This window comes from Asterias rubens, chromosome 9, assembly GCF_902459465.1.
Source record: "Asterias rubens chromosome 9, eAstRub1.3, whole genome shotgun sequence".
NCBI lineage: Eukaryota > Metazoa > Echinodermata > Asteroidea > Forcipulatida > Asteriidae > Asterias > Asterias rubens.
The window spans coordinates 316,970-334,233 of record NC_047070.1 but is presented as its reverse complement, the minus strand read 5'-3'; the positions used below and the strand labels follow the sequence as shown (position 1 = coordinate 334,233).

At 36.4% G+C, this 17,264-nt stretch overlaps 1 protein-coding gene across 2 annotated transcripts; it reads left to right on the top strand.

Moving 5' to 3' along the window:
• Positions 1-3,505: 3,505 nt before the first annotated feature.
• LOC117295152 (vasoactive intestinal polypeptide receptor-like) lies at positions 3,506-13,252 on the top strand. 2 transcript variants are annotated; one of them, XM_033777719.1, is made up of 12 exons: positions 3,506-3,967; positions 6,780-6,900; positions 8,014-8,121; positions 8,694-8,761; positions 9,390-9,472; positions 9,569-9,689; positions 10,686-10,845; positions 10,955-11,021; positions 11,256-11,331; positions 11,669-11,760; positions 11,968-12,151; positions 12,687-13,252. In XM_033777719.1, exons 1-12 carry the CDS (start codon positions 3,965-3,967, stop codon positions 12,951-12,953), a joined length of 1,350 nt encoding a protein of 449 aa, XP_033633610.1. In that variant the 5' UTR covers positions 3,506-3,964; the 3' UTR covers positions 12,954-13,252. The 2 variants fall into 2 exon arrangements, with proteins under 2 accessions (XP_033633610.1, XP_033633609.1); XM_033777718.1 differs by having other exon boundaries at positions 11,968-12,163.
• Positions 13,253-17,264: the final 4,012 nt, after the last annotated feature.

The window sequence follows — 17,264 nt, the reverse complement described above, 5'->3', positions numbered from 1 at the left end:
GTTTGTAAACATTATGAGTACAAAGAAATTCAAGATGGCGGCCATTTTCCCCGCCAAAATCTATTTAACGCATTTAAATAGGGTAATTATCTGAGTTACATAACCGCTACACAGATGTACATGCTTTAGACTCTGTGGCAGGTTTAAATGTGATTGTTCAATGTGTATAAGTGACATTATATTAAGTGCCATGACAGTTCGTTCAGTATTTATCACTATAGTAATTAATCCCATTTTACGAACTATACTTGTGACACTGGTATATTCAAATAAACAACTATCAACTTTATTACACTTATAGCCGACATCAGTGTTTGAAAGTATAAAGCGTTTTAAGAAACATTTAACTTGGAAGTCTCGTGGTTTAGGTAAAGTTTTCACCCAAAATGTGAAACCGAGAAGCGTTACGGCATAACGTTTCTCAGATTGTGTATACCTATTAGGCTTTATTGTGGACAGAATATTCGCTCTGGATTTTTGGCAATATTTCTCAAATACGCGAATTTCAGATGTTAGTTTTATTGTATATTTTCATGTTGCAAAAGCCATAGGTATACTTTGCCTTTAAGTTAAAGCAACGTGGACTTTATTGGTTGTCCCTTAAACACAGTTTAGTTGTGTGTTTGCTATAGAGACTTCATTCAGCGAGTAAACCTAGATAGGACAAACTGAAGAGGCAATCCTGAAGAGACAATCCTTGTGTAATATTAACTGGACTCGGTATCGATCTGTCCTCTATAACTAGCTTGTAATGATACGCAAATAACTTACCTTCAGTTGAAATTAGACACCATTAGACCATGGGAAATAATGCCTAGGAGGGGAATACAATCCCACAGGATTCAGTGTTTTCTAATGATGCTAAAGGAGTAAGGATAAACCCTTATGTCTCACCCAACCTTAATTTGTGTACATCTTTCTTATCTTAAATGCCCGCGTAATTAAGTTATCTAAACATCAATGGTACTTAATTTATTCTGGCTAGTCTGTGGTGCCCTCGGTTAAATAAAATTAAAAATTAACTACAATTTCAAATTGTAATTAAATTTTAATTCATAAAGTTAATAATGATAATTATAATACAAAAAATAATAATAATAACGAAATGCACTTATATAGCTTCAAACAGTTAAAGATGAGCTAAGGTTAATTAAGTTAAAATAAATTAAAGAATAAAACTTGGAAAAAATACATTGTATGCCTACTATAATGTAGCTTATTCACTAGTTATTTTTCCCCTTGAATATGTAACGTCACATCGTGAACACTTAAATATATTTGTCTTATAGTAGGCCGAAGTTGCTACGTTTTTATGATATTCAAGATCTGTAAAACAGTTTCTTCTCTCCGCCTAGTTTTACAAATCCTTGAGGATTATCCATTGTACACATGCTAAACGCTGTATGAATTAGTAATTGGTATTATTGATTAGTTTAACCATTGCATGCAAGTTTATTGTCTCTGTTTTATCAACCATGGGTTGATGAGATCATCGTTAGAGAAGGTAGACATGTACCCGGAAATGTCCAATATGAAACCCATTTTGTTCTTAAATGTAAACCTGTTCCAGCGAAACGAACCCTTTAAAATATCAGCCGGAGTAACTCAATACCTCGACAGTTCTAGAAATATACCGAATACTAATCCTTCACCAGTTACAGTGATTAGAGAGCAGGATATACACTCTGTCATTATAGTTATATTTACCCCTTCAGATTGGACAACATATCACAGGTGGATAGTTTGTTTAAAACTTGATGAAGCTGCTGACAAATATAGACCTAAATTACTACTACGATGACAGGGGTAGTGTAGTTGGAAAGAGAGTCTCTTGTTTCTGGATGGGTCGATGTACTAGTAATCGGAGTGTTTCATGTTTGTGAATGAATGGATTTATGCCTGTACGGTACAGGCGATGTTTAGGTAGCCATCATAACATGTTATCATTTGTTTAAAGATGCACTTTTCATCACTTACTATCTCAGATCTAGAAATGGGTGATGAACTCGGTTGAATATTATCTCAATTTGCGTATAATGATTGATAGGCTGCTTGCTTCAATTTTACCTCATATCGAAGTTGTCTCAAGAAAAGTGCAAGTTCTTTCATATGCAAGCTATTTTGAGACGTCATTTTTAATGATTGTGGTTTACTTTCAACAACTGTAGTAGTTAAAGTACTACCATTGCAGTCATAAAATGATGTACGCGACTAATTTTCACCAAAGACGTTTAAACGGGCAATTAACCATTATATGTACTTAGACTATTAGAAACAGAGTTGCATTCCAGAATGGGAATTCAATATGAATTTTTGTTTATGATTATACTACAATAAAAGGAACCCCCGTAGCATGTGTAATAGTATAGTCAGCTCTATAAGGGGAAACCGACGGTACAACGAGTATCACTTGGGGAGTGGGTATAAACGATCTTCTATTCAAAAGTGTTATATTACTACATGTGTACTGTAGTATTGGTGCCGTTTTGCTTAAAGGGAAGGTACACATTTGGTAATTACTCAAAACAAATTTTAACTTAAAAACTGACTTGGTTACGAGCATTGGGGAGCTGTTGATAGTATAAATCATTGTGGGAAACGACTTTCTCTGAAGTATCGTAGTTTTTGAGAGAGAGGTAATTTCTCACTAAAATAATAAAATACTTCTAGCTAGAAGTCTTTTATTCCTATCTGAAAGCACACAAATTCGTCCAACAAGGGTGTTTTTTCTTTCATCATTTTCTCGCAACTCCGATGACCAATTGAGCTCAAATTTTCACAGGCTTGTTATTTTATGCTTATGATGGGACACACTAAGTGAGGACACTGGTCTTTGACAATTACCAAACGTGTACCTTCCCTTTTAAGAGAGTTTGAACGTCAGTTTGTAATGTTGTTTAGAATTGCTCTATTGCGTTTGTGCCTCTAAGCCGATTTATTCATTTCGTGAAGACAATAAATGCAAGCACAGATCGAAATGTCAAACTCCAACCCACCCACTCTAACAATTATTAGTGGTTTTACTTCCTCGGAGAGTAGACGAAATCTTCCTTATGAACCGCATATTTTGGATTAAAGGTCTTTTCGTTGAAAATAGTTAGGACAAAAACAAGTATTTTAGATTTCAATTAAATGATTCAACGACGGGCAATAGTGACACACGGTTGTGCATCAATATTATACCAATCATACCCTGTTAGCTATTTTTACAGACACATTTCAATACGTTAATGAAGTTAATTTAATATTTAAGTTAAAATTAACCCAATTGGAACTCCATCACATACCCTGTATCTTTAAAGTCACCCATAATGGAAACATCGAGAATTGTTTAGTTTCCCTTGAACTGGCCCACACATCGAATTCAGGTGAATTTTCTTTACAATCAACCTGAAAAGATTTACGTCGTACACGTCAAAGTGCAGTTCAGTCGTGCATAAAATCATACAATCATAACCAAATCTACTATACTTATAGTAGGTAAATTATTTGGAACTTCCTTATGACGGGAATACGACCTGTATTGTATTTAAAATATCATGCACTTCTGCGTTGGTTCCGACGGACTACCAGTCATTAATAATAGTCACGGTTTCGGATGGTGAGCTTGTTATCATAGGTTTGGATCTAGTACAGTCCAGCTAGCTATCCTTAGCTCATCAGCACCAGCAGATTGTGAATATCTCGGTTTCTTCATGGAGTTATTTTGAGTGTAGTAGAGCGATTGATTTATTTTAAGATAGTATTTGGAAGTAGGAGTTTGAGCAACACAGGCGCTGATTGAACGAGGGCTTACCATTCGTTGCGTTGCATGTTCCTTGACACACACGTTGATATAGGAGCTTATATATAGGGGCGTTTTGAAGATACGCACAACCATTCAAATCTCTCACTGGCCGGCACTGGATGTGCAGCTTGTATATCTACCGGTGCTAACTGATATCACTGTTGGCTGATATTCATCATGGTAAGTTAGCATTTTAAACTATTTCAAATAGTTAATCAAAAAATTTCCCTATAATTATGTTTCCAAAAACTGTTTGATTAAGCGTCAAAAGTGCTTGAATTTCACCTGTATATGTTATAAATGTATATTACTCTAATCAAGCTTACATAATATGGTCGGGAAGTATAAGTTGGTCGAAGTAGCCACTTTGTCTTATTCTTATGTGTTTGTAATTTTCTAGGATAAGTAAACGATCGGCACACAAGATTCTGCGTGTATTACATCATCCTGAGCAAAATACTGATATCTCATTAAATTTACTTCGTTCTATTAGAATCGCTATACACAGTCAGTGCCCAATCCGATTGGATCGCCAGCCCCACGATTGCAATAATTGGAAGTATGATCGGGACTGGGTTTATAAGGCCGGACTGAAATCACGTCGAAGGAGCCCTTTTACATCAAATATTAGAGTTATTAAAATATATATATATTAAAGGTCGCTTGTGGCTGCATCGAATTACTTTCTTGAAATTAAATGAAATCTCTAGCTATTGAAAAATTCGTTTGCTATGATTATTTGTCGTAAATGGTATATACATACGGGCCTATACGAGGAAGTTGGCGTTTCGTGTGAACTTGTTGCCATGCATTGATTCTTGAACAAAACACGTCATAATATGTAAATATACAAGGAGCATACGAGGTTGGCAAACATGTCTTATTAGTATCGAAGTATCGGTATCGAATCAATGCTGCATGTGGTCATAACAATCAAACCATAAAAATAGTATAATGGTTTAAATTCAACTTAAATCCATTGCTGTGTATGCAATACTTATTTTACCATAAAAAAAAACATGGCATCAACTGATTATAATAAATCTGAAAATGGTGTGAAAACACCATCTCGGTGGTTAAGTTAAATTACACAAACAAACTTTAATTTAATTTTACTTCAAAAAGCGAATTTCGAATGTAATGGTTACGGAATCATTAAGTGTTTGTGAAAACTGTATATTCATGTAGGTTGCCATAGTCCCGATACAGTGTGGCGTAAAGTGGCAAGATGCCAAACAAACTAAACAAAACTCAGGTTTCACACTATAGCCATTCAGTTATAGGCTGTAGCTAATAAAATGATATTGTGATGTCCACACATCCACTTAGCCATCTCAAAAACAGAATGGTACACTCTGCGCCTCCTTCACACTGTAGCCTACATTCTAAAGACCGACACGGAAACTGCTTAAACATTGGCTTTTACCTTTGACTCCGTTCCAGGTTGACCCATTTCCGGGTCCAAAGCTGACCCAGGTTTGGGTTAGGCCCCACGTGACCCGGAAGTCGGGTCAATTCTTATACGGAAGCAGAACGCCCATTAAAAAGCACTAATAGTAACTTGATTTCACATTCAATGTATACGAATGCCGTCCTCTGACCGAGGCATTTTGGCAGTTTATTGTCTACACAATAACAATCGAAATTGTTTTGACTTTTAACAAATACATAAAAAATATCCCCTGCGGTATTTTGCCGACCTTTGTTGTTTGATTGTCACGAATAAGGAAAATGCATTTATTTAATGGAGGTTTAGATTTGTAATGCCTCAATGACCTATACACCACACGGGAAACGTACTGGCTATAAATCACACATAACGTAACCTCCTATAGCGGAGTATGTTTAAAATAATTCAGAGAGTAGGCGTAGAACGCTGTATTGTTTTTGCAAATTTTGGCGAAGTCTATAGCTTGACTTTTATAGGTCCGAGCTCAGATCTAGTATACCGGTACAATATGAATAATTACACACAAGGAGAAAACTAGTGGATTATGATCTAAAAGCTAGCTCAACAAAGCTGAGTATTAAAACAAGAGTTATGACATTGGACTGCTCGACATTAATTCATTCTAGGAATTCAAGGACTGCTGCTTTACAGAGATGTAAAAATCCATTACAATCAAAAGGTTATGATCATGATTATGTATAACCATAGATTTCCGATGAGTCCATCACAACATCCCAACACCCTCTTTATCGATGCTGTATGCACCAGCAATGGTGGCTTTTAAAATCCCTTTAGGCTGAGTAAAATACTTCAAAAATCAATTCAAAACGTGATCTGGTTTTTAAAAATGGGTCTGAAATTTCCCAAGCTACATTACTAAAAAGCCCTTTGCTCATGTGTTTAACATGTCGTAACAAATCAATGAAATTGTTCACTGAATTTGCCATTGTAGTGTTTTGATGGAGAAGCATAAATAAAAGGAACTGTTGAAGGGAGTTTCTTCAAGGTAGGGGAAAACCCTTCCCTCCCCTCTCGATTACCGTGACACTAATAAAAAATAACTAGGCCTACTTACTATGGCCCAGTACTTTTATAAGTAATTTATTACTGTATTGGCTATGGGATTTAGGGCATTGCATAGTGAGGTATCAATAGATTTATTTTAGCAGTCACGGCCGATTTTCAACCTTCGGCCCAGGTAGCAGTTGATAAGCAGGACAGTTCTTTTCAGAACTGAGAAGTCTCCCGAAAAAAAAATCGAAAATCTTGTTTGCGGTAGTATAGCAAAACAGTTCTCTAAAAATGAGCTTATAGGCGCTTTACAAATGTCTTATTATTATTTATTATTAATACTTAGGAACAATCTTTACCTGGCAAGTAGATATGCAGTGTTGCTGCAAATCAGATATATAAAATCATGTGGTTTTTGGATACAATATGAGTCGAAACAGTTCATAGGTTGTGTATTGTTGTATACATACTTCAGGACTTAACGTTCACTCTATTTCTATATTTCTTATAACTTATGTTTTTGCTTTGTAGAAATTGTCTATTTGGGTTTTGTTCGCAACGGCTCTTCAGAACCATGTTCTTTGCCAAACGTATGCGGGTGACGTCTTCGATGACGTTACAACCATAGAGCAAATTGTGGAGTACAATGCAAGTGAGTTAATTGCCTTTTTAAAATTTGTTTTAGTTAATAAGTGGTTCATTGTCTATTTTAAATGCGTTTTGTACCGGTGTCGTATGCAATTATGTCCTTTATGCAATACTATCCGGAGGACATTATTGCATATGCAATAATGTTCGCCGCACGGTTTTGCATATGCAATCGTGTCCGCCCGGACACATTTGCATATGCAGTTGTGTCCGCCCCCGTGCAAAACCGTCCTCGCAGTAAATTAAACGCCTTTGGTCGACGGAACACGTTCGCCATGTTTTTACAAGATAAGTGCATGTCATGAATGACATTGGAAACTGTCGGACGTTGGGTATTCGCTGCAATCATAAAATACGTGAATATTCATGCTGCATAATACTTAGGGTCAGCGCCATAGATATAGAATAGAATAACTAGATCGGCCGCGCGTACATATGCGGATTCTGGCATGGGGGCCGCCATTGCCTATCTCCCGTGTACATTTTCTGAGCGTTGCCGTCAGCACGTGCTTTTTTACCGTCAGCACGTGACATTTAGCGCGTCAAAAGCCTTTCTCCCGTGTTCATTTTCCCGTGTTCAAATTTTTACCGCGTCCATGGCGAACAAAACCTTTTTCTACACAGGCAATGGCGCGTATGTACGCGCGGCCGATCTAGTTATTATAATTCTATATCTATGGTCAGTGCATGCACGCTCGCTTACGCGCGCGTATACATTTACAGTCATAGACCTTTTCGCAAATACCGGGGCGCGCGCGTAAAGCTTGGAATTAGGTGCATTGTGGTCTAGCTGGTATCCAAATTTGATCCATTTATTATATCCCACAATGCACCTCATTCAACAGTCTGCGCTTGCGCATTGGTATTTGCGATAAGGTCTATGTGTCCGCCAACTGTTTTTGCATAGCCCCTGACACAATTGCATCTGACACCGGCATTAAGAACATTTTTAAGGTTGAAGAATAAGTCACAAAGTTGGTTATGAATTATTGTAAACTTAAAATCTACCCTAGACTTTTAAAACAACGTTTGCGTGTTTAAACAAACCTGCTTATTAAATGCTGATGGTACGTGTGCTTTTCATCAAAACTACTTATAAGTTTTGTTTCCCCTGTAGCGGGCTCTGACTATGATGACGTCATCGTATTCCCAAACGTAACAAGTGACTATGAAGGTCCGAATGGCTCAGCAATAGACGAGGAGTGTGGTTTGTGTGAACCAAAGCGTAAGTTCATTCATTGACGACTTATTAAGAGGGGGTGGGGAGGGTTTGCCATTGAAGTGGCTTGGTGGTTCTGTAGCACTCTCTATACCGTAGACCAGGTTTCCAATATCAGGAAGTGTATGCAAATATTGAAAGGTTCATTTGCATAACTTGCACGTATCTGTGACGCCACAAAAAAAAAGAGACACAGAACCAGGATTCACTGGTATGACAAGTTATACACACCAGTATTGTCAATTCTAATAGGTACGGTGGCCCTGCAGGGACACGGTTGCATGATTCTCGTTCCCAAAATCACTGAAACCAGTGGAGAATAATGCCTGCCAGAAAATGCTCGGGCTTGTTATGGAGGTTGACAAGGTGAAATTGTCCATTCATCATGAGCCTGGGGTCGATTTCACAAAGAGTTAGGACTAGTCCTAACTTAGGACTAGTCCTAGGAGATATACAAATTGCATGGATAGTCCTAAGTTAGGACGAGTAACTGGTCCTAACTCGAGATAAGACTAGTCCTAACTCTTTGTGAAATCCACCCCAGGTCTTTGATTACATCTTTGTTTCCTTAATTACAGAATCCCGGGTGTGCCATCAGGACGGTTATGGAGTTCAAGTGCCGTTAGAGGAAGACATTCTTGGTCAGGTAAAGGGTATTTTCATTATGCTCAATGTTCCCTGATGGTGGCGCCCTTTATGGCCGGAGTGCCTTAATATTATTACACAAGGGACACTTTGCGGACGTTATCAACTCTAAAGTATATTTAATGCGTTTTATGATTTAATGCGTTCTCGGTGTTTATAAGAAGAAATTTTAATTTAAAAACACTGGACACTATTGGTGATTGTCAAAGACCAGTCTTCTCACTTGCTGTATCTCAACATAGTATGGATGAAATAACAAACCTGTGAAAATTTGAGCTCAATTTGTCGTCGAAGTTTCGAGATAATATTGGAAAAAAAAACACCCGTGTCACACGAAGTTGTGTGCTTTCATATGCTTGATTTCGAGGCCTCAAATTCTAAATCTGAGATTTCGAAATCAAATTCGTGGAAAATTACTTTTCTCGAAAACTGCATTACTTCAGAGGGAGCCGTTTATCACATCACAATGTTTTATGCTATCAACCTCTCCCTATTACTCGTTACCAAGAAAGGTTTAAGGCTAATAATTATTTTGAGTAATTACCAATAGTGTCCACTGCCTTTAATTAAATTTAACCTACACTAATATTATTTTTAACAGCAAACATTATTTATAAATCTTTCCACAGACATTGAGAGTTATTGTGTACATTGGCTTCTCGATATCTCTGGTTGCTTGTATCGTGGCTAATATTATATACGTCATAACAAGGTCAGTAGTCTCAATTCCAGTCGGTTTTTAGGATTGATATCACCCTTTTTGGTTTAAAGCCTCAAGTTCTATATTCACAACTTTTTCTCTGTGCAGGAGAAATCTGAAACACAGCCCTTATCATATACATTGGAACCTCATAGCATCGTTTACAATGTACCACGTGGTCTTTCTGATTGACGTCACTGTATTGCCAACATGTTACGTCACCAATGTTGTAAGTATAAACTTAAACATCTAGGTCAGAGACAAAAGGTATCAATTTGTAACCAATTTGTGTCAACTTGTAAATGTTGACATTTTTATTCCCCACAACATGTATTATTGCTTAAAGGAACATTACAGAATTGGTTTTTGCTTACAAACCAGTTTCTGGCAGTGTAATCACTTTATATAATCCATCATATACATAAACTGACAAACCTGTAGAAGTTTGAGATCGATCAGCCATCTGGGTCACGAGAAAATAGTGAAAAACCAATTACACATTTTGCATTGCATCGATGCCAAAACACAAATGAATAAAACGCTCACTGAGCGATAAACTCAAAACGGGAAATTAAATTTATTTATTTCTCATCAAATATGGTATTTCAGACAGAAATATTTCAAGGGATGTTTTTTATCATCATCATCATTAGACCGTGTAAGTTTTTATTAAAATCTATGATCTTCGCGATTTTTGTTCTTACCAATTCTGTAACGTTCCTTTAAAGGCAGTGGACACTAATTGGTAATTACTCAAAATATTTATTAGCATAAAACCTTACTTGTTAACGAGTGATGGAGAGAGGTTGATGGTATAAAACATTGTGAGAAACGGCTCCCTCTGAAGTGACATAGTTTTCGAGAAAGAAGTAATTTTCCACGAATATGATTTCGAGACCTCAGATTTAGAATTTGAGGTCTCGAAATCAACCATCTAAACGCACACCACTTCGTGTAACAAGGGTGTTTTTTCTTTCATTATTATCTCGCAATTTCGATGACCAATTCAGCTCAAATTTTCACAGGTTTGTTGTTTTTATGCATATGTTGAGATACACCAAGTGAGACGACTGGTCTTTGACAATTACCAATAGTGTCCAGTGTCTTTAAAACTGTCTTCTTAACTATAGTCGTGAATAGATCACAGACAGGCTACATTTTTGGACCGAAACATGTTAATATGAGCTTTAATCTTGATGGACGATTGTTTCTGTTTAACTTTTAGCATGTCCGGAATCTTTTGAATGTTCTCTTAGCGTACACCGTCTTGGCAAACTTTTTCTGGATGCTTGTAGAGGGATTGATACTGTTTTTCATCGTTGTGAAGAGCTTCTTCGACAGGCAAGAGGGTAAAGATTTCATCAAATGGTGTCTTATTGGATGGGGTGAGTAGACAGAGATCAAATGTTATGATAATGATCTTTTACGATTTGCATACAGTCTTAATAATTTTTAGAACTGATATTTGACATAATCTTGGTTGTTGATTAACAGGTACCCCGGCATTACTGGTAATCCTTTGGATCGTTATTGAAGAAGTCACCTCGGCTGGCAGTTGTGTGTAAGTACACATTGTATATTTACACGAATAAAATAACATGTAGGCCCTAGCACTAAACTAGTAATTATCTGCAAAGCTTTCTGTAATAAACACTTGAAGACGCAATGAAGAAAAACAACCTCAACCAATGCTTTGTATTAACTGTAACAATAAGTGTATGCATGTTTGAGAATGTGTGATGACTGTTTTGACAATTAAGAGGTCAGTATTTCAAAACTACAAGTTTCATTTCAGAGTTCAACTGCGAGTGGGCAATCCCAATTGGAGCGGCATTGGCTGTCTTATTGCTCCCGTCTTTGTGATTTTACTGGTAAGAACCATTCAGGTAGCAATACAGATTTGAATTTGCCGTAAAACCGTGTAGCGTGGGCTACTAAACGAGCATGCCTATTAACGTTTCGATCGGTATCCTATTAACGTTTCGATCGGTATCCTATTAACGTTTCGATCGGTATCATATGGTTATCTTAATCAGATGATGACCTTTATATAACACCTTCCCTTTAAAAGAAACATTAAACCCCAACATTTTAGTCGAATTTTACTTTTAAACAAATGTATACAATCGCATATGTAAATGCAAGATTTTAAAAATGACCGAGATGAAATACCTTATCGTGACAATAACATTTTATTTCATTTTAAAGGTCAATGGAGTTGTTCTGGTTGTTGTGATTCGGAATATTAGTTTAAAACTTCGAGCAAACCACAGCAGTAGATTAGAGAGTAGATCACACAGGTAAGTAAACATTTAAGGACATAGATTGTGTAAAATTGCAAGAAATGTTTTGATGATATTTACAATGTTTCTGTGTATAAAAGGCATCCCGTCAGATGTGTGCTCAACATTTGCTGAACGTAAAGATAATATCCTTTTTCAAAAGAAAATCCATGTTATGTTTTGAAGTTATTAAACAATTTTGCTGGATTTGATATCTTTGCTCAGGAGGACAGCAAAGTCTACATTTGTACTGCTGGTTCTTCTTGGCACCTACTACTCATTGCCAATCATCGTTGCTTTTATTGGACAACCTTGTCTTTTTGTCAAGATCGTCAATTTTATTTCAACTACTGTCTCGTCTGTACAAGGTTTAGCCGTCAGCACGCTCTATGTATTCTGCAATGGAGAGGTACGTGATCAGGTAGGCTTGTAGTAATCTGGACTCCATCAAGAAAACTAATGTTATTCTTAAAGGCACTGGACATGTCTGGTAATTGTCAATAGCCAGTATTCGCACTTGGTGTATCCCAACATATGCATACAAATAACAAACCTGTGAAAAGTTTAACTCGATTGCTCATCAAAGTCACAAGAAAATAATGAGTGAAAAATATTCTTTTTGTTTCACAATTAATTCGTGTATACATTCAGATGCCTGAGAAAGGCGAGTCCTGAAGTCTCTCTCAGATTCATTTACCTCTTTCTCAAAAACTAAGTTGTTTATCACACTGTGATGTTGGTACATGATGTACCAACATCTATCAGCTGTTCGTTACTAAGTAAGTATTATGCTAATTTACGAACAGTATCCAGTGCCTTTAACATCATCTGCGAATGCTGTTTAGGAAACATAGTTACCGACTTAAAGTAAAGGGTTGGCACATTCCCAAAAACCAATCACGCTTGCCAGACGAGTAACGTTCCCGATTGTCTTGTCTTTTCAGATAAAGCGAGTTCTTAGCAGACGTTATTCAGAATGGGGACCAGTTACTATGGTAACGGGTTCTACTCCCATGTCATCCCAAACTTCCTCTAAACGTAACAGTAGCTCTTCGGGTAGTGAAGGAAGTAAACATCATCGTCTTCATCAACAAACAACAACAAACCTAGAGATGAAGGTTCGAATCCCTGCAGAGGATATCAACAGCAACGCGGCAGATGTACTCTTGGCTGAGGACCCCAACACAGCAACTAGAGATAACTTTCCCTAAATCTTCAGACGTTCATACCCTAACCTTAACCCTAGTCCTAACCAAACGTAACCCCAACCCAACACCACACAGCTAGATATAACTTTCCCTAAATCTTTGGACGTTCAGACACCAAACAATTGAACGTTCGGAAAGGGACGCTGTTGTTGACTGGCAAGTGGTGCGCATTCCCCTCCTAAAAGAATTTTTTTCCAAGTTTAGTGAGTAGGCCTAACACGTTATAAGACTTGAAGGGTGGATTTCACAAAGGTGGTCCTAACTTAGGACTAGTCCTAGGCAATGCTAAGACTAAGAGATAGGACCAGTCCTAAGTAAGGATGGGTTACTGGTCCTAACTTAGGACCAGTCCTATCTCTTAGCATTGCCTAGGACTAGTCCAAGTTAGGACTACCTTTGTGAAATCCACCCCTGGTATTTTAGTTTAATTTCAGTTTGATAGTTTATACAGTCCTTGCTTGATGGTTTTAGTCCAAATGACAATAGCATCTGCAAGGAAAGATTTAAGAATGGTTAGTGGTTGTTCTCGATCTCCTTCGTGTTCCTCTTACGCCGCTGGTAAAACATAGTTCGCATTGTTTATCTGTTTACAATAATTATTCTCTTATGCTGTAATACGCGCAGGAGATCATCACACCCACATTTAAATGCATTTTTATGAAGTTTGCAAGACCGAAGGTTTCATCTTTTTAGACTTGTTTCCAAGACTCTTGCATTTCGTTTTTATTTCGTTTAGGAATATTTCAAACTTGAGGGCGCTGTATATAGTATAAGAAAGTAACTTTCTTGACCAAACCATAGCAGTGTCAAAATAAGAAATTTGTGTATATTTTATGAGGTTTGAACACGTGATTTATATATATTTTTTACTGTAGTGTGAGTTATCATGTAAATATATAGTCAGCTTGTTTTAATCTGATTGTACAAATCAAAAACATTATAAGTAATTCTTATATTTATACCCTAAGTGGCTTTTTAAGAAATTAGTGTTAGCTCTTTTGTGTGTTTTTGTAAGAAAAAAAGTCATTATAATACTGCATGACTTCTTCAGCAAGAGCCACATTTTTATTTTGTATGGACAGTAAAGACCAGTGACATAACTAGACATTATTTTTCACTTGTTGGTCCGGGATGCGGGGTAAATACCATTCATTTGTGATTTGTTTTCCTCTTGGACAGAAGTTGACCCCCCCCCCCCCCCGCCCAAAAATATTGTAAGGAATTCCTGAGATTCCCAGAAGACTTAAGATACAAAAGGAAGGGGACACCAATTAGGACTCTCTGTTGGTGCTCGTCTTGATTTCCTACGACGCTCCAATGCGGAAACATTAAGGTTTAAATTGGCGTCTTTTGTGCAGCCTCTACATCGAACTTGCCATACCATAAAACAGTAAAGCAAGGATAAAACTGAGCTTGCTGTCGGCTCTGGATTTGCATTGCTCTAAGTGCTTACACCACGAAGTCTTCGTTACGGTAAGAAACCTAATCATTTCACTTGTTAAGCAAGTTTATTACTGCTTCCATTGGGTGTATTTTGTTTCTTCAAAAGCTTACAAAACTAGCACTTTCGCATCTAATGCTTTGATCCCCAAACTATCACAAAACTGTGTCTGGAAAAAGAACCGTCGGAACCGTCCTATATAATATAAGTCTATTATGTGGTCACGAGGTAAAATGCACGGAAACCTTTGGTCTCGAAGACCAGTATTCTCGCATCCATACATATGGAAACAATAACAAATCAGTGACAATTTTTACTCGGTTGGTAATCAAAGTTGTAGGGGACAAATGGAAGAAAGGATAACTTTCCGTTTGCGGGCACCAGTTGTTCACCCTTTTTTACAAAAAGGGATATCTCATTGGGGTAAATTAGATACTATATTATTTCATATCGAATGAAAAAGTGGTGGCGCCATACGGAAACTTTTCCAGCTTGTTATGCTATCAGGTATTTTGAGTAATGACCAGTGCCTCTACAAGGACCCAAATTCTCGTTTATGAAGTCGTAACCCGTGTCTTGAGATAAGTTGTTATTTTTGAGAGAAAAGTGTTAACTTTTCATTGGCTAGCCCTGTCAAGCCACATTCGTCTTAAGTCGAAATGGAATTTTGTTCGAAGTGTATGAAGTATACTATTTAATTTCTATCGCAATTATCTTAAGTTTGTATGTAGATGTTGTACAAATTAATGGATAAGAGGAAGACTATAAAAATACACAGAAATAAGTGTCATTTCTTTCTACGTATATTTTAGTTCAGATCAGAGTTTGTAAAGTTCTTATGGCCATGACCTCGGACCAGAACATTGCATTGCACAATTACTATGGTAGCTCAAGGTCCTGTAACAATCTCGTGTAGCGTTATGATATTTCATGCGGCCAAAAATACGCGAAGTCAAATGTTTCGTTGGATTGGGAACCTTGCATCAATTGTATCTAATTACATTTAGGTGTAATACCCCCCCCCCCCAACCACCACCATCACCTAAACACTAGTTGATACAATTGGTCATTGAGAGCATGTTCTACATGTATCTGAGATGTAGAGATGTGCATTGTTGATTACTGAACAATATTCGATTTAAAGACAGTGGACACTATTGGTAATTGTCAAATACCAGTCTTCTCACTTGCTGTATCTGAACATATGCATAAAATAACATATAAACAAAAATTAAGCTCAATTGGTCGTCAATGAGTTGCGAGATAGTAATAAAAGAAACTAAAATAACACACTTGTCACACGAAGTTGTTTGCTTACAGATGTTTGATTTCGTGACCTCAAAATCTAATTGTGAGGTCTCGAATTCAAATTTGTGGAAAACTACGTTACCTCAGAAGGAGCCGTTTCTTATGCCAAAAATAATTTTGAGTAATTACCAATAGTGTCCAGTACCTTGAACAATTATATCAATGTCACTCCATAAAGTTCTTTTTATTTACTAACTTGTTTTTATTATCATCTTATTACAACCCGACTTTAAAACTTTCAGAAACATCTCACTTTTTACATGATTGGAATTCTCTTATCAAATAAAATATATCAAGTTATTCTTTATCTAGTGTTTATTCTGTCCATAAAAGGCTCTTATTAACTAAAAAGTAAAACCATGATTTACAAATAAAACACATTGACTGTTTTAAGTAGGCGACATAATTATGATGCTAAAACGCATAAATACACCATGCAATCCAGGAAATTAAATTTTAAGGGTCAAAATATTTGTTATAACTTTGCAAAATAATAAAGTCAACTATCTTTTCAATAAAGTTGCCAAACCCTGCTATCATTCAGTACAGCACACTGGTTTTTCAAACTAAGATAAAAAAAAACTTTCTCTCTCTACTTGTTCATTTTTGTGCTTTTATAAAACAATTAATTTTCCATCCATACAACCATTATTATCAAACTAATTTAGTCAATAGTAAAATGTCATATTAATCTAAAAACCATTTCATACCTTACTATGGAAGCATTTAAGGCTTAATTGAGCAACACAAAAGAAAGTCGTAATCATGACTAAACATCTCATAAGTTTTATTATCTGGTTTCATAAAACATTCAAACCTTGCAGTTCAAGGGCTGAATTCCCTTTGAATCTACAAAGAGGCTAATTATGACATTACATGTAGTCCAAGTCATAGACTTATACCCAGTAAGCATATCCCATATTTTGTTAGTTAAATCTCATAATTATGACTAATGGTATAGGTCAAAATTATGACTGGTACTATCTCATAACTAGGACAATATAAATCAAACTAATGACTCTATGTTCTGTTTTGCTCTCCTTCAACTTTAACACTTCCGTACGTTTAACTTCTAAAATATAAATATAAAAAACCGATTGTCAAGGCACACTGACCTTCAAAGTTCATAGGGGACTAAAATGCAGGCACAACCGAGTCAACTTTTACCCTGAATATTAAAATCGATTTATGAATACACTGTGTAAAAGTACGGGTGTGTGGTAACAATCTAGGGCCTTAATTCAAATTTCTTTAATTTCAACCCGTCAATATTTAAAATATTTAAATCAGGCATACAATCCCATTTTAAAATATTCATCAGAACTAGCTCAAATTAGGGAAGTATTTCCTGTCAAATTATGACATGAAAAGTAACCTTTTATCTCGACACATTGAAACTAAATCCTAGTTGAATTGTCATTTTGGTTTTACACTGATACAAGTTCTGAGAGAAAAAAAATCCCAGGCACATTTTTTAGACCTGTTCATCAGAATCTCAAATGGTCTGGTGCTGTAAAATTTCAACCTGTGAAGTATAAAAAAATATGTATATACATGATCAAATG